The sequence below is a fragment of the Anticarsia gemmatalis genome, chromosome 2 (assembly GCF_050436995.1).
Source record: "Anticarsia gemmatalis isolate Benzon Research Colony breed Stoneville strain chromosome 2, ilAntGemm2 primary, whole genome shotgun sequence".
NCBI classification, from domain to species: domain Eukaryota; kingdom Metazoa; phylum Arthropoda; class Insecta; order Lepidoptera; family Erebidae; genus Anticarsia; species Anticarsia gemmatalis.
Genome location: NC_134746.1, coordinates 10,105,640 through 10,130,728, shown reverse-complemented (window position 1 = coordinate 10,130,728; position 25,089 = coordinate 10,105,640). Strand labels below are relative to the sequence as shown.

General features: G+C 37.4%; 1 protein-coding gene across 14 annotated transcripts in view; it reads right to left on the bottom strand.

Moving 5' to 3' along the window:
• The window catches only part of raskol (Ras GTPase-activating protein raskol), a 159,641-nt gene that overhangs the window by 9,452 nt on the left and 125,100 nt on the right, over window positions 1-25,089 (bottom strand). For 13 of the 14 annotated variants that reach the window (XM_076131646.1, XM_076131662.1, XM_076131654.1 and 10 more), the window contains 4 exons: window positions 3,570-3,795; window positions 1,983-2,052; window positions 1,249-1,376; window positions 150-293 (listed from right to left, as the gene is read on the bottom strand). In XM_076131646.1, coding sequence (XP_075987761.1) covers window positions 150-293; window positions 1,249-1,376; window positions 1,983-2,052; window positions 3,570-3,795 — 568 coding nt within the window. Of the gene's footprint in view, window positions 1-149; window positions 294-1,248; window positions 1,377-1,982; window positions 2,053-3,569; window positions 3,796-7,251; window positions 8,466-21,157; window positions 21,296-25,089 lie in introns of those variants that run through there. The other variant, XM_076131638.1, reaches the window with a different exon arrangement.

The window sequence follows — 25,089 nt, the reverse complement described above, 5'->3', positions numbered from 1 at the left end:
AGTACAAGTCTTAAATGTGATGAAAGTTAAAAGATTCCTTTCGCCTCGAACCCTTACTAACCCAAAAAATAAATAAACGCAGTCATCATATATTCTTTCACGCCTTTATCAAAATTCCTACGTAGTGATCAAAGAGGTTTAATTCTTACCTTGCATATAAAGTTTCGTCGAGTAAAATTTCGCAATAGTATCTCTTTTTGGGTGGTATTGCTTTGGCTTCCAACAGCCATAGCTTGACAGTTCGCTCGCATCGGCGCGTACGCAGCTCGTCCGGCCGCGCCGCTTGCCGCAAGCTGGAACATACACATACACATTTTTATCATACATATATACATACATAATATCACGCTTGTTATTGTCAAAGGTGTAGGTGGTGTTATATACCCACGTCTAAAGTATAGGTACGAGCCCATTGCAAAATACCGGGCACGTTACCAAACTCAAGTTAACTCAAGAGAAATATTCTAAATTAAATTTGTAAAGACCAATAGCAATTTGCCCGATCGGGGAATCGAACCCGAGACCTCATGATCAACAGTCTGATATACTACCGACCGCGCTATAAAGGCAGTATGTTATTGTTATTATAATAAATATAAATTAGGGTTAATATAGATATGAGGGATTGATAAACTTAAAGGGACATTAACAACAAAAATACATGTTTCTAAGATAACGCTTGATAGGTCAGTTTCAAGTGGACATCTCAGTTATCACTGTACTAATAACTCATTAGTAGCTCTCTAAATATCATCATATCATTCCAAATACATTGTTAGACATGTAAACATGGTCAAACTTATTACTATCACTAGCTGACCCGCGCAACTTCGCTTGCGTCACATAAGGAGAATGGGTCATAATTTTCCCCGTTTTTGTAACATTTCTCATTGCTACTCCGCTCTCATTGGTCGTAGCGTGATGATATATAGCCTATAGCCTTGCTCAATAAATAGGCTATCTAACAATTAAAGAATTTTTCAAATCGGATCAGTAGTTCCTGAGATTAGCGCGTTCAAACAAACAAACAAACAAACAAACTCTTCAGCTTTATAATATTAGTATAGATTAGTATAGATATAAATTGTACTACGCTAAACATTTGTATGTACAATACAGTACAGTAACACGACATTCACTTTGAAGCGACAGCAATGAAAATTATATGCCCTTTTCTCATTCTGCGTTAAATCATAAGTCCTTATTCAGTTAGTATAGTACTACTGTTGAAATTTAATCTTGAAGTACCTGTATATCCAGCGGTCCCGTTCCCTCCGCGAGGCGCAGGCGAAGTACCTCGGCGCTCTGTTCTCGGCACTGAGCGCGAAGCAGTGCGGCCTGCCTAGTACAGACGAGTGTAAAGAACGAATTTCTACCTGAAAATAAAAACATCAAAATACATTACGAGGCGCCTATAGCCAGTTGCGATCACCGGTCGGTAAACGATCTGGGGGTAAGCAAACCTTGGCGCGGTCATTCTATAGATGGGTGACCGCCTAGTGGTATCTGAACTGGGCGTCTCTGTACTCCGGAGCGCACGTAAAAAGTTGGTCCCGGTTGTAGTCAATAAACAGATAACAATAGTTAAGCCACGTTTAAGGCTACCGGGCGGCTTGAACAACTTTAACACTAGGTTGACCACTAACCATACGATAAGAAGAAGTAAGAAGAAGAAAATACATAACACTATATACGAGTTACTGTAGCTAACGAGTCTAACGACACATTAATGTATCGATATCACGTGTTTTTTGTTTACGACAAATTACATTAGCAATGGGATTATGTAGAGTAATTGATTGACGAATGCTTAACTCATAACGTTTTGTTATCAGCACACATTTTAGTTACAAAACAAAAATCAACGGAAGTCCACCAAGATAATATTGAGCACTGCTATCTTTCATAATATATGCGCGCAATTAATATTCAACCAAAAGATAGGGTATATTTATGGAAGTATATTTTAAATGAATACGCACTTGATTAGGTGGTCCCAAATCCATGGTGGAGACGGCGGGTGAATGCGCCGACAGAAGGCTTTCGTGAGATCTGAAACAAACCAATTTGATTATAATTAGCGCTCGTCAAACAGATTGTTTGCTTGGAAATTACGAGGCTTATTTTAGGCTCTGTAAGAATTCGGTACAAATATTATATTTTTCGCTTGCGCTTTTTACATTACCATCTTCTTTTTAAAAAAATAGATAATATATTCATTTAGATACCATAACCTTAACATAGAACCTATATGTCGTCTTGTACAGGTGTCTTATCGTGGCGATTAACGCGAATATCAATGTTATTTGTATTGAGTGGTTAGAAGCCGTACATTCTGACAAACGGTTTAACCTTGTCATCGATATCCCTGCCAGAGGGTTATCCTTTGTAGAGGCCAGACATCTGCCCCTTCGTGCATATTTATTAATTAGCCAAATGTACTTAATAAAAGTAGATCAAGATAATTTTATTGATTATTGCCATGAATAAGTAAGTTTGTTTATTCGCAGAGCTTAAAAGTAGGTTCTATAATATTCTCACTTGACCAAGAAATGCTAAGAATGCCTAGTATAATGTTGAGTCCTTCCATGGCGGTTGTTAATTGGCAACAAGTTTCTATATTTAATTAGGTCTCGATGAAGTTGTCGTGTTTGCCTTGGGGGGTAGTAATTAAGAACATTCGGTAAATAGCCGCAGACGGGGCGGGGCGACACTCCTGTACATTAAATTACGACACCGTACACCGGCTGGGTAACGTTGTACAGTCACGACACACAGCTAAGTACACTTGACACTTTATTTCACGGACTAATTTGCGCCGGACGAGCCCACCTTTGGTTTTATGTACATTTTAGTATCCAATTTGCTGACTAATCTAGTTTAACACACGCATTTTAGTTTGCGATGTTTTGAAATTGTAATGACACAGCAAACACGCGTGCTATATTTAGTTGAGTTTGGTTTCACAATAGATAATTAGAAAGAGATAAGATACCTACAGTGTTCATTATTAAATAATCATTATCTAGGATGTTTAGATAAAAATTACATAAGAAGAAATGTTGAAGTAGATGTAGAGTCTGCAGTACAATTATTTTTTGCTTTACCTTTATTGCGAGCACATTCGACCAGTAACAAAATTGATATTTTCCTCATTATACTGTTACGAGGTGAGAGAAGGAATGTTGGCGCACGAATAATATTTTTATTTCTGTCATAAAAGTTACTATTCGGAGAAATGTATTTCCTTGTAATCTCTTGAGAATGGTGATATTTTATACTCCGATAAAACGAAGTACATTAATAATAATTGTCTCCATAAGGCATAATATTTGTTATTAAAGCTGAACTATTACAATTGATTGCTTAGGTAGTAAATCTGTAAAATGCCTACTATGAAACTTTGATGCCTATCAATGCTGCGTGTAAACTCACATTATAAATTAGAAATTTTTGCGAACTTTTACTTGAACGTGGCAGATTTTCTAAAGATAATTCACTTTTTCTAGCTATGTGTTCTACTGAACTCGTACTAAATCGATGATATTTCATATTAGTTGAAAGCTCACCTTGATGTCCGTAAGGCATGTGTGGGTGGATGCGTGGGGACGGTTGCCAGAACTCTATCCCTCTCCAATTTTGTCGCAGATTTGGTCCTCTTGAGGGGGTTGCTTCTGAAGGACCTCTTGGAGAAGAAGAACGACGCCAGGCGCGAAGGGCTGTGCTGCGCCTGCGCACCTGGCACCGGCGTGCTTGGCGCCGACCCGCGACGACATGCCTTCTCATATGACGTGTCTGCAAAAGAAATTACAGTCTATAAGTCAAATTACTAAATCAATTTTGATTTCAAATTGTTGTAAAATAACTATAAAAATATGTAGTGTATTAAAATTGATTTCTGTATAAAATATTACCGATACAGTCCAGTAAAATGTAACTAAAATATTGCCTCATATCCGTTTAATTGAACACCTCAATTGACACTGATTTAGCGTCAGCCTTGCAAGAAATGGCCGTGATTGAAACGGCTGTGTTGTCAATAATACGGCTGTAATGTTCGCGAGGTTCATATTACATGCATTGTATAGATAGATATGTAATATGATATCAATCACATAGCAGTGGCCAAGTACGGCGTGGTTTCCGGCGGAAGTTGCGCGCACGCCGCCCGTGACCGCTGCGCATGCGCCTGCTAATGTACTACAAAAAACTTTTGAACAACATTATTATGGGCCCCATGTCCCAAAAATGTATTAAAAGTCCGCGATCCGTATTTATTTTGTCTGTGTTTGTCTAGTGATTCAAGGTGTCAAGAACCAAGCCCAGTCTAACATAAAATGGTGATTGAACATAAAGTAAATACGACAAGAAATATTATATCTTTAGGAGTCGTAAAGCCGGGTACACATTGGTGCAATGTAACATGTAATGCAACATGCAATGCAAGAATTTGACGTCCACATTGCTGCAATGTATCATGTAAAGTAACAGAATTCCCATAGTGTAGACGCCTTGCGCGCACGAACCGCGTCTACTACGCGCACGAACAGATTGTTGCAACTCTTGCGCGTAGCGACCCGAAATTTGTCGGTTTTTTCCCCGAACACAAAGAGGCGCGCAGTATGCGCGGAGCGTCAGTGTGGACAGGTTGTGTGGTGTGTACGGCTAGACGCGCGCGAACATGGAACAAGACGACGATCCATTCCTTTGCGTGTTCTTTTGCAGACTGAGCGATCCGTTCGCGCGCATCTCGGAAACAGATGTGCGTAGGTACATGCGGGGTTCGTGCGCACGTTGTGCGCGCCCCGCGTCTACACTGATGCAATGCTCGTTTCGTGTTGCATTGCATGTTGCGTTGCAGCAGTCTGTACCCGCCTTAACCAGAAACGTTTACGACTGTTATTATGTTTATGAAGAATATTTATTGTTATTTATAGAGGCTTATGTTGCACTTTGATTGCCTACAAAACTTAGCTTTGTTTGTTTTGGAATTACTTTCATAGAAACTGTTCGTTAGTCTCGCTAAAACTCGTGAACGGCACAAGCACAAGTGGTGTAAAAGGTGAATAAATTTGAAAATGCTCGGAATTAAATAAAAACAAGAAAGTGCGAGCGGTGCAACGCGGGTCAGCTAGTCAATAATATTTATATAGGAAAAAAAACGTTGAGGCAACACTACTATGTCAACGCTTCGATGTGTGAAGCAACAGATGTTCGGAGCCCATTATCGTTATTGCTTCGGTTTATTCGCCCGCACTCTTTGCGTTATGTTATGAGTCGGCTACTGTTTACTATCGGCTACGAAACAGGTGCCGATATTACTAACCAATCGTTATAGTTAATGTTTGAGATATATTTTTTACACATTTTATGGATGCAAATATATTTTTAGTAATCCTTACTCTCTAAATAAACTGTGAAGATCAGAAATCTCAAAGTTTTTGGACGATGTTATATTCATATTCTTAATTGGAAAACACATCAACCATCCTATATTTCACAGTTCTACTAATTTGATCGATACACGTTTATAATTTCAGCCTAACGACTAAAGATATCTTAATGTGCAACCTTTTTAAATCACCTTCAAAACGCTTTGACCCGTGCCTCGGTGAGGCTCGTTCTATTTAAGGGCAATTATTTTAAAAGGGCCGCGTAAGAGCCGATGCTCTGCGCAATCATTATGCGTACTTCGATAAGACGCTGATAACCGACCACGAGGAAGTGCAATGTGATTAAACGACACACGATAGCGACGCCACATTAACAACATTTTTATTTTAAAAAGTAAACAGTAGTATTGTTTCGAAGGCGACCGACTTAGGTTTTGTAAAGCGAAACCTTGTCTGGGTTAAAGATGCGTGACGAATTTTTAACAGTAACGGTAAATCTTTTGTTGTAGCTCACAGCTGCTGAAAGTAAACAATATGTTTGCTCTATTTGAATCCATAAAACATTTTCTCTTTTTTATAAACAGTAATCACGTGTCTTTTGATAGCCAATTCCAATACTACACTAATAAATAACTATTTGTAAGTAACGCTAAATATAGCCTTCAGATCTGCGTCAGTAGCTCCTTTCATCCCTTTCCCTAGTGGCAATACCTAGTCACATATACGTAAGTAAACTTGTGATAAATATAGAATCATAACACAGGTATGTATGTGCCTAAGCCACGAAATGCCATCTCGTGCATTCGTAGAATCCCTTGACATAATATTAATAGGATGATGACACAGGGGGAACGCACGCTAAACTACCATGGGATTCCAAGCAATCTTTTTGCACCTCTAAGTATTACGTTTATATTGTAGTTGAGGAAAAGTAGCAGTGATTTATGTGTAACAAAAGTCACGGCATTGTTTTGCAAAGCTTCGCAAATCTATTATTAGGTTTCCCATACAACTGGGAATTCCTTATTTCATGAAGTTCTAAGTATCGTTTAATCATACTTCCTTATGTCAATACCGTTGTTGTTCGGCAAATTTCAGTGAAGAGTAAATTTCCTATATACGTTTCTGTAAAGAATAAACTATAGTTTCTAACGACAGTCACTTAGTAATAATGGGCTTCAAATAACATGATGACTTCCACTTTTCGTAATGCCAACTTTAAGACATGATATATCGTTTGTTAAAGGCCTTCAGTATTAGATCTTTGCTGTGTAATTAGTGGGCATTGTCTGACGTTATGAACAGTTGGAGTATAGTGTAGTTTGAAAACGGAGACTCATCCATTATAGGTACCAGTTTGTAAAGGGCTTTCAATGCTTTCGTCTCTCTCGTCGCGCCGCCTTGTTTGTCCACTAAGTGCTTTAATACATCGAGAAGTGATCGATCCGATACAAGTATTTGTTGTTGTAAGTACAAGGCACCTACTACATGGGAGTTAAGTGTCTACATCATGAAATTATTTTATTTGCCATATGTCATTGCACCTGTCATGAACTATAAAACTTATTTCACACAACGAGTTTTAGAAAATTTGGATGGTGTGTTAGTGACTCATAATGTTGTAATCGTATCTAATTTATTTTAGAAAGGATCGTATTAATTCAGCGTTGGTTATTGTTTGACGATCAATGTCAAACAAGCGCACGCCTCAATACTTCTTTTTACGCAACAAAGTCCAACGGCCTATTTCTATTTATACTTAATTATGGTAACTGATTGAATCATTCGATGGGAGATAAATTACAATTCATTTGAGATTGGCACAAATGACTATCATTTCGTAGAAAAAATATCTTACCGGAATGTACAGCAACATCGTCGTCTACATCAAGATACGCACGACGAATACTCATAGGGCTGTTAGCCATTTGTGCCTCGTTTTTCTTAATAAGAGCACATATCACTTCCGATTCCCCTCCATTGTTATCCACGAAGTTATCGTAGTCTTCAGTCAAGTTCGTCACAACAGCCAAGTGTTCCTCTAACCCTTCCTGTATGTGTCTCGCAGTAATACTTCGTAATAAAGAGTTGCTTCTTGACAACTTTGTACTTCGTGATCTTCGTATAAAGTTCAGTCCTGACATCCTCCCAGGGCTTTTATTAGGACTATCAGGGGTAACAGTTATACGTGGTGTTCTAAATATAGATGTTGAGCTACTGCTGCCTCTGATCGGCGATGGCACAGTAAGATTTTGTGGCAGCGTTTTCGATTTCTCTTTTGCAGGCGATAATAGCTTGGGAGAGTCAGGTATCAGTGACAAATTTGAGTTCATAATAGACGCTTTCGATGTTGTTTTATTTACAATATTTGTGCTCGAACTGTTTAATTTATTCGACGAAATAGACCCACCTATCGGGGTAAATATTCGATCGTATCGTGGCTCACATGAGGTCGTACTTCGTAATCTCGGTTTCGGCCTGACGAGTGCGCTCTGAGCGACGAGTCTTGGACTCGTCAGGTCACGATGCCCCAATCTCGTCAGAGCTTCGTTTGAACTCGCCGTCGATGACAAAGGCCGACGATATCGTGGACTAAATGCGCTCATGTCGCTTTCACTTTCCGTAAAGGATGAATCACCCCGAGATGGGATTCGCGATCTACCGAGGTCTGACACATTCCTCCTTTTAGTTTTTGTAGAGATGCTCTCTATAGTTTGTCCAGTTATTAAAGCTTCTTTTTCTTCTGGCGTCAAGGGTAAATAGTTGTCGAAGCTTTCGAACAATGGCACGTAGAAGACGGAGCGTCGTCGCGCCTGCTCGTCGCCGGCGGCGGCTGGCGAGGCGCTCGGTGACAGCGCACTCGACATGGCGGTGCGGCCGCGGCGGATGCACGCTGCGTTTAACGCCTTTTGGCCTCCACAAAGTGGACTCGCCGCATCGCCGCCGCCATTCGTTTCACTGTTTCTGTCCTAGCAATCCTTTTTCAGTTTTCATTTCACACTTTGCAACTGTTAATTGAAACACTGTGTACACTTTGATTACTCACAGCTTTAGATTATATCAAGCTTCGTTCTGCAAAATAACCAAATAGGTGTTGGAGTATAACAGAGTCACTAATGCAGCCATTATTGCTTCGAGTCTAACGTTTATTGTGGATGTAGCGATGAACAAAATTATTTAACCAAGTCAGGTCATCACTTGAAAAACGTGAATCATAGCAGGTGAGGTACAGGTAGGTCCATTACTATTGATCGAAATAACAGAACTGTTTTGTTTTATCAAAGAGCGATAAGATTATGCATTAGCAGCAACCAATGGAAATGTCGTATCAAATCAATAGAAAGAGGCCAAGTGAACGTTACAGTGAAAAAAATTACTAAGTAGAGGACACAAATGTCCATGCACATTAATTACGGTGATGTGTACAGGTACTGTTTTTATGTGAGCCGCAATTCCCCATTACGTGTCATGTTGTATGGATGGCCGTTAACGCGTGAGCAAAAATAGGAATAATATTAAGAGCAACATATGTGTTCGCCGTTTGTGTGCGAGGAGTGGTGGCGGTGGGTGTCGTGCGAATATATTTAGAGTCGCCCTAGCCGCCATACACCCGCAATTAGCTTACGACATACGAATCAGTTTAATTTAATTAAGGTGCGCGTGTGTGCCGAACATTTTATTACAGCTCGCGGAACTTTGAAGGGCGTTAGGACTATGATTTATGCAAACTCGTAAATAACTTTAAATTCGTTGTTTCATTACCATTTTCCAGGCGAAATAGACTTCCGTATTTGTAAAGTTGAAACACAATATTTGTATGTCTGAAATACAAAGTAAAATATATTTTGAAGCGGTAAGTCCCTGGCCTTAAGTAGGTCCCAGGCATCATCATGACTAGGTAATTTGCGTAATCATAGTCACGACATCGTGTTAATGGTTGCAAGTTTAAACTGCGCTTACTTCAAGCAATCTAAACCCGGAATAACTCAAACTGCGAAACACGACATTTGGGGCAACAGCCGAGTAAACAAAAGAATTAGACCGAAATAGTTTACAAACAAAAACCTTGCGTCATACTGCGACTGCGTGCAAAAAAGTTAAATCTTGGTTTATGCGAATAAAATCTGAATAACATGGCCATAATTGTTCTTCATACGAGCCTGGAGCAAGTTCGTTGTACCGCGTTCAAAGAAACGCAAAATAAAATACCGGATGTCGTGAATACAGAGGCGAGGAGCGAATGAGATCTGAGCTTGTGATCGCACGACGAAAGCGAAGCTTGCGGAACGAATGCACATAGTTAAGCACCAGAATGTAGTAGCTTACTGAATAAAACAAGTTTACTATCGCGATCATTATCTACGCTCAAACGAAAAACAAAACGAGAATATCGACCATCACTTGTAGATTGTATTGCGATTCTATGGCAAAATAGTCTAACCTTTTATGCAGTCTAAATGACCATCTTATATAAGCGCCTTCTCCGCTTTTTTTGTATGAAATTATAATCACCTCAAAAGAAATATGAATTAATACTATATCATAGACATAACTTTGTTGTATGAAACATACCCATGCAAAACACTAATCAGTTTGTAATTAAACCTTCGTCACGAAAATGTGTATGTTCACAGCGGCATGGCGGTATGGGGTGTACAACATTCCAGTGGAGGGAGGAAGTAGAGGTAGTTCCTAGTGTATGTGTAAAATGCCTCACATATTACATCTCAAAAGGATTTCGTTAAGCTTTACGGAGATGCGGACCTAAATAAACACGCGCTCCCTTCACAGAATTAATAATTCCAAGTATTTCAATAATTTTATTTGAGTGACAGGCGGGCGACGTCGAATAAGGGACTAACGCAGAGAATTGCCAGAATCAAACTAATTTCACAATCAACACTTCGGCGTGTTACAAGATAAAGTTATAGATAACGTTTTCTATCATTCCGATAGGATATGTTTACTTAGTATCGTCCGTCTACTTTGTCTAGGAGACTGGTTTCTTTTATGTTTACTTATAGTTAACCGTATCACAAACGCAGAGAAGACCGTGAGATAGGCTTTGGTTTTAAACTCTTAACTCCGCAAAAATGTTCAAAACCGAATCTTTTAGCTTTATTTTTTACATAAAACAATGTAATAAATAAAGGTAAAAGATGAAGAGTGGAAATATGAGCCTTCACTGAAAGCGGCCGGTTGGTGGCGTGGCGGCGTGACTAACGCGTGCGCGGACAATCATGATTCAAGGCAGCGCAGGCGCAGCCGCCTTGCTACTAACTCTACTACTATGGATGTCCTTCGGTCTTTCAACTCTATTATTTCAATAAAAGCTTAAAATGCTAAAATTTGGTAGGTACTTATTGTTATACTAATCTTCTAGCTAATTTAAATGTTGTTACAAACTTATCTATCAAGAACAATTTACACAAAGTAAACCCTGAAAGCTTACTGTAAGTTTGTAACAACATAAGCAAGAGAGAGTTTCATAACAAAACAAACTAAAAATAAATACTTAATCATCTCATCTGTAACACGCGGTGATCTTAGTGTGTGAATTATGGATACGAAAATAAAACGTTCCAACATGGCGTCGGGAACATTTTTCTCACGCGGTCCTCGCAAATTATACAACACGCAAGTTATCTAAGCAATTTGCTCGTTACTTGTGTGATGGAAGAATCAACGCATAATATCCTTTTTTGTACTCATTATGAGAGAGTATGATGATTTAGATTGCATATTAGGTACATCGAAAGCTTACAGGAAAATTGTTGTAAAGGTGATCCGCTTGTTAGTTATTACAGATACAATTAATTAATTCCACTGCGATTTGGAATGACAATTTAGCTTTATAATGATTATTCCTGGAAATAATAACAAAATTATTTTCCGCAATTATTTCCTATTTATGTATGTTATTGCTAATTTACTGTTATTTCCCTATTACACATATTATGTGGTATTGTTATAATCTGAACATTAATTTATAAACCACTGTGATAATTTCTGTTTAAATACTTTGATTTAAATGCGGAGTCCATGAAGGATGCTTGTATGGGTGTTACAGTTTTTCAAATAAAAAGCAAGATGTATGTAAATATTATTATTTTAATTTGACTTAAGTAAAACTGAATCCTTTCACTGGGTAAGTAGGTGCATAAAGAATGTCATGCAATTGCGAAGAACATAAAAGATTGCAACAATGTGTCCGTCCCAAGACATTTCTGACAATGATTACCGCCGGCGCCAGACGCATGAAACTAAAGCACTTGCGAAACTTTCCTCTTGGCTTTCGCAAGTTATTCCGACCGCATGCTCGGCGAATGCAACGAATACCATAAAACCACAGAACCGTTACCATTGCGTAATCAAAATATTATATTTTAGGCCTATCAAAATTACCCATGAGAAAGATACCTATCTGGAGAAATTGGTTATCTATATTGTTCAAAATGTTACGTTACATTTTAATATCTAGAGGCATTCTAAGTTTGTATGTAAAATAAATTGTAGCAATTATATCAATTTAGTAGAACATTATACAATGGTAGCAGTCATTAGCGCGAACGCCTACAATTCATTATTCATGCAAATTATACTGCTCTGAATTCATTCCCAGGGAAACTCTCTTGCAAGAGCTTGATGCTACGTTATATGAAGATGTCGCAATAGGTCATTTATTTACGCGCGGACATAATGGACCATAATATACGTTGGGCTAAGCTATAAATCATTATATTCTATAAATCACAGCGTAGGACGCGAATCGATAGCGGAAATCGTATCGTAGTTACGTAGTGTGCTGTGCAAGTTGTATCACTATTTTATTTAGACTAAAAATAGAGCGCACTGAGAAAAGGACAGTGGACGGTGCTCAGATTAATTACTAGCTCTAAGACTCTGGGAAGTCGAGTGACGTCAATGTTTAAAAGCATTATCTAATGGTGTTTTATTTTGACTTAATATGTACTTAGTACTTATTAATAATTTCAAATAAAATATAAAGATGTATATTTTATTGCAAAGATGAGAACAACACTGAATTCCCTATAATATTTCTCCAAGCCTTCAAAGTAAAGTAAGAGGAATAAACTCGTCAGTTTCATTACATCACAATAACACTCGGTTCTAAAGTTACAATAACCTTTTATCAAATGAGAACCGGTTTTATCGGTAGAAATTATCAGTTCGTTAATCGGAACTATCGAAGGGCTTGAATATCGCAGCTTGGTCAAAGTGAAAGGCATAATAAAATCGACACAAACTAGATATACGGAGAGACACTGAACGCTGCGGATGCACTCCGATACTTCCTCGGAGCGAGTTTATAAGATTACCCGTAATACACAGGTTTGTCGACCGGACACCGGCGGGTCACTACCTCTATAGAGTACATAAAGTCTATGTCTAAGGCAGTACAGTCTACCGCTTACACAAAACTCATCTAAATTCAAATTTTTGATATTACGCAACAGTGTAATGTTTTATATGCATTGGCTAAGCGCAAGCTTGCAATGTTTGGTCAATACTGCGCGGTTCTCACGCGCCGCAGTAGCTATAACATGTATGTTTTATGAAGACGCGTTAGTGCTGAGTATGAAGCATATAATACATTCCAAAATTACGGCTATGTTCATAACGTTATGCTGAGTATTAATTAATAAACTCGTCAATAAAGGGTTGCGAAGCGCGCAACTAACGTCAATAGCGATCACGCCATTCATCAGAGTAAATCACCCATTTGACTCGACATTCTACTGAAGGAAGACTCAAAGCCATCAATCATTTGTACGCAATGAAAAGGGTCCCGCCTGTCAATATGTCGTGTCCAAACTTGGTACGCAAGTCCAATTTGTTCCGTAGTGAAGCGACTCTATCGGATTGTATACATTGTAGAGAATCAAAAAGTAATACTTGACATCTTTTATGTTGATGCTTTCCTTTGTAAGTGATATCTTGTTTGTAGGTTTTTGAAAGACATTTTCTTACCAATTGAGTATGTCACCATATAACGAAAGCAAAGACGTTCAATTTGTATAAGGGCTACAAAGAGTTATTTATTTATTTAGGGAAAAACAAACAGTTACACACTTACATTGTTATAAAGTAATACAAATAGGTACTTCTTATATGTGAAACCAACAACGTTTTCCACGTATTATAAGAGTTAGTCGTAAATAACTTTATACTCGAGAGTAGTAGGAGCAATTGTACTGAGTCACGTCACTAATAAAATAGTTGATCTCCGTCAAACTGATTGAATGTTTGAACTTTGCAACGTAATCGAAAGCACTAAACTCAATCGTATCGTACTTTTAGCGTAACTAAGAAGTTACAAATCTTTTATTCAGTTAATATAATAGACAAAAATTACTTCAGGCTGCCTTTGATTTCGATAGCTTTATTTATCCAGAAAAAAGAACTATTTTATCGTTTTGTTTGCACTCATTTATACCCAAAGGATATAGTAAGTAGGCCTATATTTTGCTATATTAATAACTGGTATAAAGTACCGTTTTATACCGGGAACAGTTGGCTTGATCTTAACTCGACTAGACATGAGCAACTCCAACTTATATGTACCGTGCCAATGTATCAGGGCATCTCCGAACAAGTTTATTGGGGCCAATGCATCGCGTGATTTCGAGGCACCGTAATTGAAAAAGAAGAAACGCCACTTTCGAGCCTTTTAAAGTATCCGCAATTCTTATACGGTTTTCTTGTTTGATATTCTTTAGTCAAGGTCTGCGAAAATGTCAGTAAAAAGCGGACATCATCGTTTAAGGCGTAATAACGTTAGAAGAAGCTTGAATATTGAATAAATTTACTATTAAAGAAAATGAGAATAATTCCCTTAATCACTTCCATAAGAGCGGTTGTAGGAGAGCAAAAAAAAAGTTGTTTGTCCCGTTAACTGAGACTGTTTCACGATCGAAGTGCACAGATGAGTTGAACTCTGGCGGGAGTAATTCTTGCGTGCACATGTTTGTATGACTGGCCCAACAGTGCAGTGTACAGTTATCTATGTAACCAATAATTTGACCGAGCTGTAAATATTGTTAGTAGATATTTGTATTGTCGTAACGAACCGGCCCGACCACTTTCTGTTTATGTATCGTGTTTTGCAGTACAAGTGCAGTTGTAGCAAGCGTAGATTCCGTAATCATTTAATGTTGGCTCTACTGATAAACCAGCCCTTCACATTGTTCGGTAGATGTGTGATTAAACAACATTCGGCTTTATGGTAAAGCTTGCTTTTTGGGAATAACGAATAATAAATGCATAGAAACAAAAAGATGAGCGTCGCACGAGTCAGATATGATTTTATTCATACAATAACCTTATAAAGTGAGGTAACAACGTTTTCTCAACTCAATAAACCCTTAAAATCAGTTCGAATCCGAGCACGTACACTCGGAGGCGAAAACATTGGTGGCCAAATACAATTTATTTGGCCGCATCTCTGATGTCGTAGGTAGATGTAAATATGTTTGAACACACTCTCGTTTGTCAAATATCAAGGAACACGATGTGTCATCACAGCCGCGGGATATAGGGCAGGCGGTGGGTCACGTTAAAAGCTCTTAGTTACAGCGCACCACGGCAAGACTACGGAACGAGGGCAAGAGCGTGACTACTAAGTGCAATTTGTACTAACAACACGCTGTTTGAAGCTCGCCGAATATATTATTGTTCTTATATGAAAGCGACGTCAACAAGCGTACGAGTCAAGTTTACTAGATCGTGAGCTATATTTCGACATTTCTACTTCACATTTTTGTGATCTTTATGGTAGCCACAATATTGACTTACCATACGGTGAGATCTGTTTGTGCTTTGTAAGCACTGCTGTCGTATTATCAAAATATATAGGCTTGTAGGCATAGCTACTGAATTTGGTGAAAGAATAAAGAGAAAATACTGCAGATGAGGTCAAAGGTAAGATACCTTTAAGCAAATCCGTTTCGTTGTAAACAAAGGTGGCCGGGCAACGGAACGTGTTCCGAAGGCAATCATGGATGCGTTGTGCAATAACGATTCTCTACGCCACGTCATGTTGTTTGAACAATAAAACCCGTGGAGGCGCGTATTTACATACATTGTCAAAGATTTTACAAACGCTTACTGGCGAGAATAACCTCTTTCGTAACAGGCGATAAAAGGTGTCGTGTACACTGACGGATAACTCGTTAACAAGTTTTAAGTACATTCCTGAAAACAATGCCTTTTGCGTTTTACCATGAACAGTTAAGAGGTGTGTTCAAAATAATAATAATGTTCTGCTAAAGTTCTTGCGATTTAAACAAGATACGAGAACACAAAAGAAAACTAAATCCAAGTTAGATTAGATCAACGTGTTTCGAGGTTCGGTTGCAGTCACAGAAACATTCACCAGCGAAGGTCACGATCACGCTGTATTAAATGTCGTCATGGCTCGCAATATTGCTACTTATTAAATGCAGGTAACAAACTGTGTCGGAGTTTAAGCGAGCTATGCGCTAAATTATAAAATATTATAATAAATGTTGAAACAGTATACGTGTTTGTATTATACGCTAATGCCCGTAAACTGCTATTTTTATTATCACAAAACATTTCTCTTCTTTCTCCTCTTGCACATAAAACCGTCTCTATTCTTTATCATCACCATAATTTCTACACAAGCCCTTCAGTTCCATTTAGTTCGTGGCATTTTCTTGGCCCTCAGGAGAATATGAGAAAAGCAAAATAAAAGAGGCTTCATTCAACTCAAACTCGCGTTCACTCATACTAGAGGCAAATTAGAATGTTCTTGAATGGCTGTTAAAAGGTCAATACACAGCCCTGTTTTGTATGTAAAATAGCTCAGGCTTTTGCGTCTCTAATGTAAATAGAGTCCAGAAATATTATAACACGTTTAATTAACACAATATTCTTAATGCGTTTCCTTATTTTGAGGAATTATCATAATTCGTTCAACATAATTAAGTTAAAGGTAAACAATGTTGAGTGAATAGTATAAATATAATACTAATGACTAAGGATTTAACAAAGTATTTAAGTTTTGTTGATGTTCATAATGATGAAACCACTAAGACAGCTGCTGTCTACGAAACGACGAGAAAAAATATAATTATGGAGCTGAGTTCCGGCTGAACACTGATCATTCAATGCAGCAAATACAGCAATTACTTTGCCCCTGTCAAGGTACAATGACTTATCCAAATCGACAAAATGATTTAACTCTGAGCAAATATTTTCTATTTTTACGAGATAAATGTGCACGGGGAGGTCCGAGAAGAGATTATTTATTTTCTTTCTTTCAACTTCCAGTTTATCGCATCAATAGAACCATTTGTAATAAATCATGAACTTCTCGACGAGCTTAGGCTATAAGTCGAACGAGATGAATCAACAGTCAAAAGTGCAGATTACATACCAAGTATTTTGCTCGGGTGTCGAGTGAGTCAGACTGTTGTGCCTTCATTATTGGAACATAGACCAATCAAGAGGCGAATGAACTAAACAATATATTTACAAAAACCATGTATTTTCAGTGCCGTTTAAACGGATGACTGGTAAACAATTGGTCACTCGTAAATTAAATTAACTAAGGAGGAAGTGTAACCCGTTATAGTTGTCATTGAGATGATAACCCGATTTCCTGTAGTTTCACGGTTTATATTGATGGACACTGCTGTAGGGCTGTTCGGGCACGTATATTTTTATTTTGATCACCACGTTTTAGATACGGAACAAGCGAAAAATTGTATTAATCAATGAGTCATGAGGTCAAACGGGATCCTTACTCAGTAAAGATCTCCCGCGGGGTATAATGATTGAGCGATGTAATTTACAAAAAAGACATTAGCAGTCCTTTTTCCATTTATTATTCACAAAGCTCCACCTGTCCCTCATTCGTTGAATGACAAAGAGAAACACTTGAAAAAGGTGTTTCCTAGGCAGGTGAGTCACTCATCCAATTCTTTTTGTTACGCCTATTTTAACCTACATACGTGCTACCGAGCGTAAAATTAATGATTAGATTAGGACTGTCTACCGGGGTACCGTATCCCGCCGGACTCCTTATTCATTTTTAAATGGATTGGTCAAAGGAAACTTTACTGAATCACTTGATTAAGCTGTGATATACACGGGCATGGCAATGTAAACAAAACGTTTCACTGCAATTGCATCAAATGAACCGTAGTAAAGAAACAATAGGCAATACTTTACACATTAAATGCACTGCTGCACATTGACTCTACCAATTATTTACTAGTTACATTGATAAATAACATAAAGCCACCGATATTATGTAAAGAAATGTGTTCCTATATCATGTTGTACATGTTTTAAACGCTATTTTGATCCGTTCTCTCGAAAAAAATGTGTTGACGTTTAATAAACCAGCTAACCTAATAACGCTTTAGAGTAATTAGATCAAAACCGTTGTACCGGTTCTACAGCTTATGAGTAGATAAACAAAATCTTGTTTCATCAAAAACAAAATAACTTCGTTTGCGAAAAAAAAACATATTTGTATAGAAGGACGGTATTCGTGACAGCAATAATACGATTATCATTATCCTTTTGACAAGTAGTCATTTAGGTACTAATGAGGGATAATTAATAATCATTTATGCACTTCTGCGTAGAACTATTTTTAACAAAGGGATAAATGCATTTAACGTATCAATTTTGTAGGTTTAATAATTAATAATACAATATTATGTAGGTGTTAATTAGTAATTATTATATGTAAATAGATATGTTATTTCTAAGAGGAAAAGGGTAAATGTAAATTATGTTTTTATCAGGTAGAGTGCGCGTGTTCGCGTTTATTTTATATTATTTGTCTATTTCATTTATATAGTTCATATTTGAAGTATTGTGATTTAGTAAACAGCATGACAATTTATGACATTTTGTAGAGACAGATATAATAAACGCAATGTATCATAATTTATTACCTTGGTGGTGCATTTAACGTGGTGAATATAGCTGCAGTGTCATGTTAAATTATATGGTACTTGAACATGAATAGCACAATAAATTCTAAACCACTGTTAATTGCAAGCGTTTTTTATACAGCATATTCGAATATCCATTTCCAATAAATATTATGTATTTATGATTTTTTGTTAACATAGGGAGTAAACTGCCAGGAAATGTATAAAAAATTACGCACTATTTATGAGCTACGATTAGATACCCAGATATATTTATGTCGCTATTAATCTTAATCACTTAAACGAGTATCAAACTCACGATCGTTTCCTCCAAGAAACGGAAACGACAGTCCTTATAAATTCAATCCTTCTCAACTTAAAACGATATAAAAAGTAAGGAAAGCGAATTCAAATCACCTGCTTAGTATGTAGGAATAAAAAGACACCTGCCTCGGCAGATGGTTGACAAAAACTGCCCCCTTTGTGGTCGAGGATCGAAGCCTACGGCGAATTTTGCGTTTAATATGTGGCACAAATAACCAACATAATCGTTTTAGGAACTTTTTAAATATTCTGGACCAGTATCTGTCTATTGCCATTTAATTATAAAATATTCTCTCCCAATTTGCCTGTCTTCCTAAATAAGGCTTAAATAATGGTTGAACCACAGTGAATTTTAATTGGCTCTTTTATGCAGTTTTGATGTTCTTAAGAAAGTATTACGTAAACGGAAAAGATATAAGAGAAAAAGGCATGTAGTCGAGTAAGTCCGGTTTGGAGCGGCCGCGTCGGCGGCAGCCCTGGAATGTGACCCAGACCTCGATGGGACTCGATGTGACTCATATGAAGGCACTTTTTTTCAATAATAGTTCGTCGGCGCAACATCCCGCTTGTTTAGAAAGTCTACTAACTCCGGCGTGGGTGCATAGGTAAACAGGATTACACACGCCCACACGTATTTTTTGGTCATGCAACAACCCACATGTGAAGTGATTACAATTTATTCACGGTTAAAATGTTATTATCCGTCAATCATAAGCGTGACATTCAAAACAACTATCAAACACTTACTGGAATGGAAATGCTCTATCTGGCGTTATCCTTCAAACGGAGTCATTATGCAATTTAAACCTAAAGATAAACGAGGTCGCTATTGCAAAATGAAGACAAAATAGATATTCATTTTATCTAGGCTCATTAAACTACCATTTTGAGCAGCAATTGTTACTTATTACAAAATGAACAAGGTATAAAGACTTTTAATTAAGTTTCAATTAATACAATAGGGCGGCTAAATCTGTTATCTTGGAAGCTCTGAGGGATCACTCACGCGGTGAGCTGCGAACTCGGTAAGAAGATTAACGCCAACACCGCCCGGGGAACTGGCACTCTGACGGGAATTTATCAAGTGGCTACTGAATTCATTCACACGTCTAGCTGCAAATTATCTTAGCATTTATATCACATTTAGTATTTCATAAGATATTTGATAGAGTGGAACAGTAACTGGTGAACGATCGCAAAGTAATTGATTTATGTAATTTAATCTTGCAATTGTTGCTATTGCTGAGGCAAAAAGTATAAGGCTACTGAACTTTTGTTTTTAGTTGTATTAACATCAAAGTAAAATATAGGACAATTGTATTGAAACAGCGTTGGAATGTTAAAAATAATATACTCATAACTATACCTTCAACCACCTTAGTATTGCTAAAGAAATATTCCTTGCAAAAGCCAATTCCGAACGTGACTGAAATAAGTGCCACGTTTCGAACATTTTTCCCTAAATGCAAAGTTATGTAATAGCTGTCTCAAGATACACTCGTCCACGTTTATCCCTTGGGTTTAAGTAAATTCGCTCACGAGCTAAGATGAATTGCTCGAACCGAAGCCCGTGCAAGGATCTCGAGAATTCATGGAAGATCGCCTTCTCCGGTCATACATAAGCCCTAGGAATGTTTACCGTCCGGGGATCTATTACGATCTTTATATTAAGACAGCGTATTTATTTATTAAGGCATCCAGGGTTCGATAAAATGAATGTTTCCTCTATTCAGTCATATTGCTCGGACTCAATTGAGATATGTGACAGGAATACCGTTCGCATGATTGCATAAAAGACACTTTATTTATAAACTACCTACATGGTAAAGAGATCTAAACTATTAAAATATTATAATCTTCTATAGGATTATACAAAAAATACAGGCCAGTGCTCCCAAAAAAATATGTAACTTTAACAGTTGTTCAGAGAATGTGTAATTTACTTAAAGATCGATGTGCTATTGTTTCCGTGGACAATGCACGAAGAAACGTGAGGGTCCGTTTTTATGCAACAAGTTGAGCAGCACGTGCGGGACTCAAGCTTTAGGGTAGAATAAATAATTAAGGAACGGTGTTACCTCCCGGAAAATAGTGTGTTCAGGCCATTAGTTAGGGGAATGTATTACTACCGGTACCAGTATGCTAATAAGATAGCATCTGCGGTGGCGTCGAGGTAATGTTTAGGTGAAAGTCACCAGTGTCTTTGTAACTCATATTGGTATTAAGTAATCGATGCGGTCACAACATTAATATAATTTTATTCCATGCATGTTAAGATTTTCCACTGCTTTTCTAGCTTTGTAAGTTTGTTTAAAACTGGTTTAATTTTAATATTATTGGTTGTTATTTAAATATATTTATTCATTATATTATATGCATAATAAATTAATAACGCTCTCAAATATTAATTTATATTAATTCAAAACAAAACAGCTCTATCATACGAGACTCGAACTACGTTGACTCTCAATACTCCAACATTCCATTTAAAACACGTTAACATACCACTTTTACTAGAAACGAAGTAATAGAAAAAACAAATAATCACAAACTTCAAACAAAATTTGCTTGTTTAATTCACTTTCACACTTTTTAACACAAAATGCACTTAAAACAGTCGCGGTTACGGAACGGAACCAACATGAAAGCGCGCGACCGGCGAGGCAGTCGAAGTCGAGTAACTTTGTTGACAAGCGCTAAGCGCGCGGACGAGCGGCCATGTTTGAAGCCTTCGGCAATCTCCGCCACACTTCGGGCGTCTTCGTTGGTATACTACTAGCATTACTCACTGATACAAACGGGGTGGTTTAAATTATCAAGTTCTCTACGCAAACATTGCATTGTGTAGTGCAAAATGTAGAGCTCTTAGGTATGTTTATAAACATGAAACAAACTTTTGTCGATCTTTTAGTGAATTATTATTTATGATTCTACTTAATTATTATAATAACGTGGAGTCAGTAAATATAGAGTGTGAGGAAAAACTTGGAAGGACATAAAAATCTGCTAATATTTTTTACTATAAAACGTTGCACACGGCGACAGCAGAGTTACGAATCTATTGAAAATATAGAGCCTGTTTCACTTAGATATGAGTGTGTTAGGAAAATTGTTTTCGCAGTTGTATTTAACCAGGTGGGAGTGATTAATATGTTAATATTTTGATATCTTAGAATTACGGTCAATTATGGCTCCATAGAGCCGTACTTGAATTTATCGACGTTGTACTTAATGTATTATTTGTGTTAAATGTGTCGATAGCAGCAAAGATTTAATAAGCAGACAACAGAAACGCAACAGCTTTACCAAACATCGACTCTATTAAATCCTAGAATCATAGAATAAAAATGAAGTTTAACTCACAAAAAACCGGTAGCGCTATCAAATGTAGAGTTATGCTAACCACTAATTACTTGCGTAGAGTAATGCGTAAGCAATTTAGTTATAAAAAACAGAGCCCTGACCAACTAAAATATTTAAATAACGTTAATACTTTTCCGCGTTGATATTAAGTACGATAGCAGTGGCCAGTTAGACTTGACCTCTGAAAGCGGTTGAAAATGTGCCTAATGAACTCGGTATAAAAGAGCGTGCGGGTCTGGCAAAAATGGTAGGAGTACGCTTCCTTTCCCGAGGTGTTTTTTTATTTGCCGCAGGGCATAAGTACGAACATGAATAAATCACGACGCGAACGCTGGCATTATGCGAGCCGATCGCCGGTCATGAACCTACTAAACTGGTTCTCGGTGGTATTGTTCTTAGGCATCAAGGTAACGACAAACCTATATTTTTCCTTAGCAAGGAATTGGAAAATATTTCTTTGATTTGGGTATGTAAGTAATCTTACTTAAGTAACATTGGATTAGCATTATTGATTTCCTATTTCGTGTTTTTAAAACATAAGTTAACGCGCTATAATTTTATTAGAGTTGTAATATTTTGCTTAACCATGGTTTAAGAATGATTTAGTTGATGGGTGGAATGTATAAAAAGTTTATTAACTTTATCTTTGGGATTACCTTTCTGGCATTTGTTATTGAGTGGTGAAACCATCACTAGCGTTATAATTATTTGTAGGGGCGGTAGATACATCTGTGTCTGTTATATGGTTATTTATATTCCAAGCATTCATCCTAAAAACGCAATATTTTTGACCGCTTCAAAAATATTACAAAATCACTTTTTTGTTCAACTGATAACAAATTCCCCAAAATTTAAAAATAATTGTTGAAAATGGAGACACGCTGCTAACCAATTACAATTAGAGAAATAATTACTCATAACGAACTCTACGTTCATCCGCGTAGAGCGACGGAATACAATGTTTGTCTGCCTGCCACCTAGCGCCAAGTAGCGGAACTAACTCTATAATACCTTTCAGTAGATGGCGCTGCCAGTCCATGTAGGAATTTGTCGTACTTACCTAAAACAAAATTAAAACAATATTAATCATAATAGTCTGTAATTAGATTGGACAACACACGAGGTAATTTCACATAAAACAGTTGTAGTGAAGTGAATTATGGCTTTCCAGTCATATGCTATAATTATGTGGCTATATAATTGGAAAACAATTATGTAGATTAAATTGGATGGTGGTACATATCGGCCGCTTGTGTTGCAAAATATATAGTAATTTACATACAAACTATCATTTCCTGCGTACGGCATACTTTTTACATGCGATAACAGTACACCGCCATGATTATTACACGAGCTGATTCCGCACTAGATTTTTTGTTCATGTTGTAGACAAATAAAATTGGCGACATTAATTAAATGAATATTTTATTAATTGTTTGAGAAAGTCCAAAGTGAAAATAATCAGTGACGAATGTGTGTTAAGACTAGTTGTAGCAAGTGATTAATAGCAATTATAGTAATTAATAGCGACAGGGTGGCTGCAAGCGGCTTTCTATGCAGCAAATGGCATACCACTTTCGTCATTTAACACTAACTCATTATGTCATGCACGAATACGAGAGAAAATATTTACTTTAAATAAATGCTTTCTTGCAACAATGTTTCTAACATATAGGTATTTGTTATTATAGAAATGTAGGAAAATTTAGTTAACGTAAATATTAGTAGTACCTATATAGTTGTAATTGCTCTATATGAATCGACACGTTAATATAATTTAAAATCGAATAAAACTTAAAGTGTTTGCTCGTTCTTTTATGAATGACTAAACGACGAGTGAAGTTTGACAAATGCTGTTTATATCAAAAACCAGTGGGTTGCCAAGAAAACGATATTTATAGATGAGTAGAGTGCAACGTACGGGACAAATCACAACATTCTGACGATCCGCGATGCTCTAACCGTGTACTTAATATGAATTAGATAATTCTTCAAATTTGTTTGTAGAACACGCTCTCTGAGCAATAAATGTAGGAATGTGAGATACACTTATCATCGTGTAGTCATCTACTCTTACGACAGACTCATTGAGGGAAACAGGTTACTCTAGTGGCAGTGTTAGACAATGAACTAGCACAGAACTACTACTTATGTAGATATACTGTTAATTCACGATATTGCGATCTCAGTTAACAGGTTATTGTGATACTAGGCTCTAAATAGTGCCAATGCCATTTGTTGTTGCTACTGCTTCGATTGCTCTCGTTATAAGGAAAAAAAGTGCTTTCGACCACTGCAAATTGGATGCGTGTAATATTTTGGCGTAACATTGCCAATGTTATGGTAATGATATCTAAAGACATCGATAATTATGATAATTGTGATATTTTGATGAGCTCACAAGTGATCTCATGCGCGTCCGAGCGCTTGAGCGAAACGAACGTTTTAATTGTCACAATTTGCTTTATAATTGAACACAACACGCCGCGCCAAGATACACGCCGAACTTTATCGTGATACGCGATAATAAGTTGTGGAATGCCGAAAAGATGGTGAGAAAGAAAGCCCGCGGTATTCGTGCTCCAGCCGTTTGTACTGACAATTAGCACGCGCACCTATTTCCTGGCTTCTCTAAATCTCGCGCACGTACATGACAAAGAGACACAGAGGTATGCTGGTGGCGCGGCCCACTCGGCTTCCGTCCGTAATGGACGTGGCACACAAAAACCAGCCCCGAGACGAGTGCCGGCGATAATACCACACAGGATTGACAATATCGATGTCGACGGACTCGGCGGATGCTAATAATTAACGAAATATCTTGATTCTACGTGACTCCGTTCACACAACGTGGAGTAGCTTTTTGTATGTTGAAATATGACTCGGTGGGAATGGAAACGATTCTGCTATTATGAGATAGAGCAGTGCACTTGTGCAAATGCAGTACGAGATAAATGCATAAGCCGAGTACATAATAATATAATAATGGGCCTCTTTAAAATAAAAGGCTTCTTCAATATTATAATTCCAACTGATTTAATTTAGTTTATGCAACGCTAGGGACTACACTACAG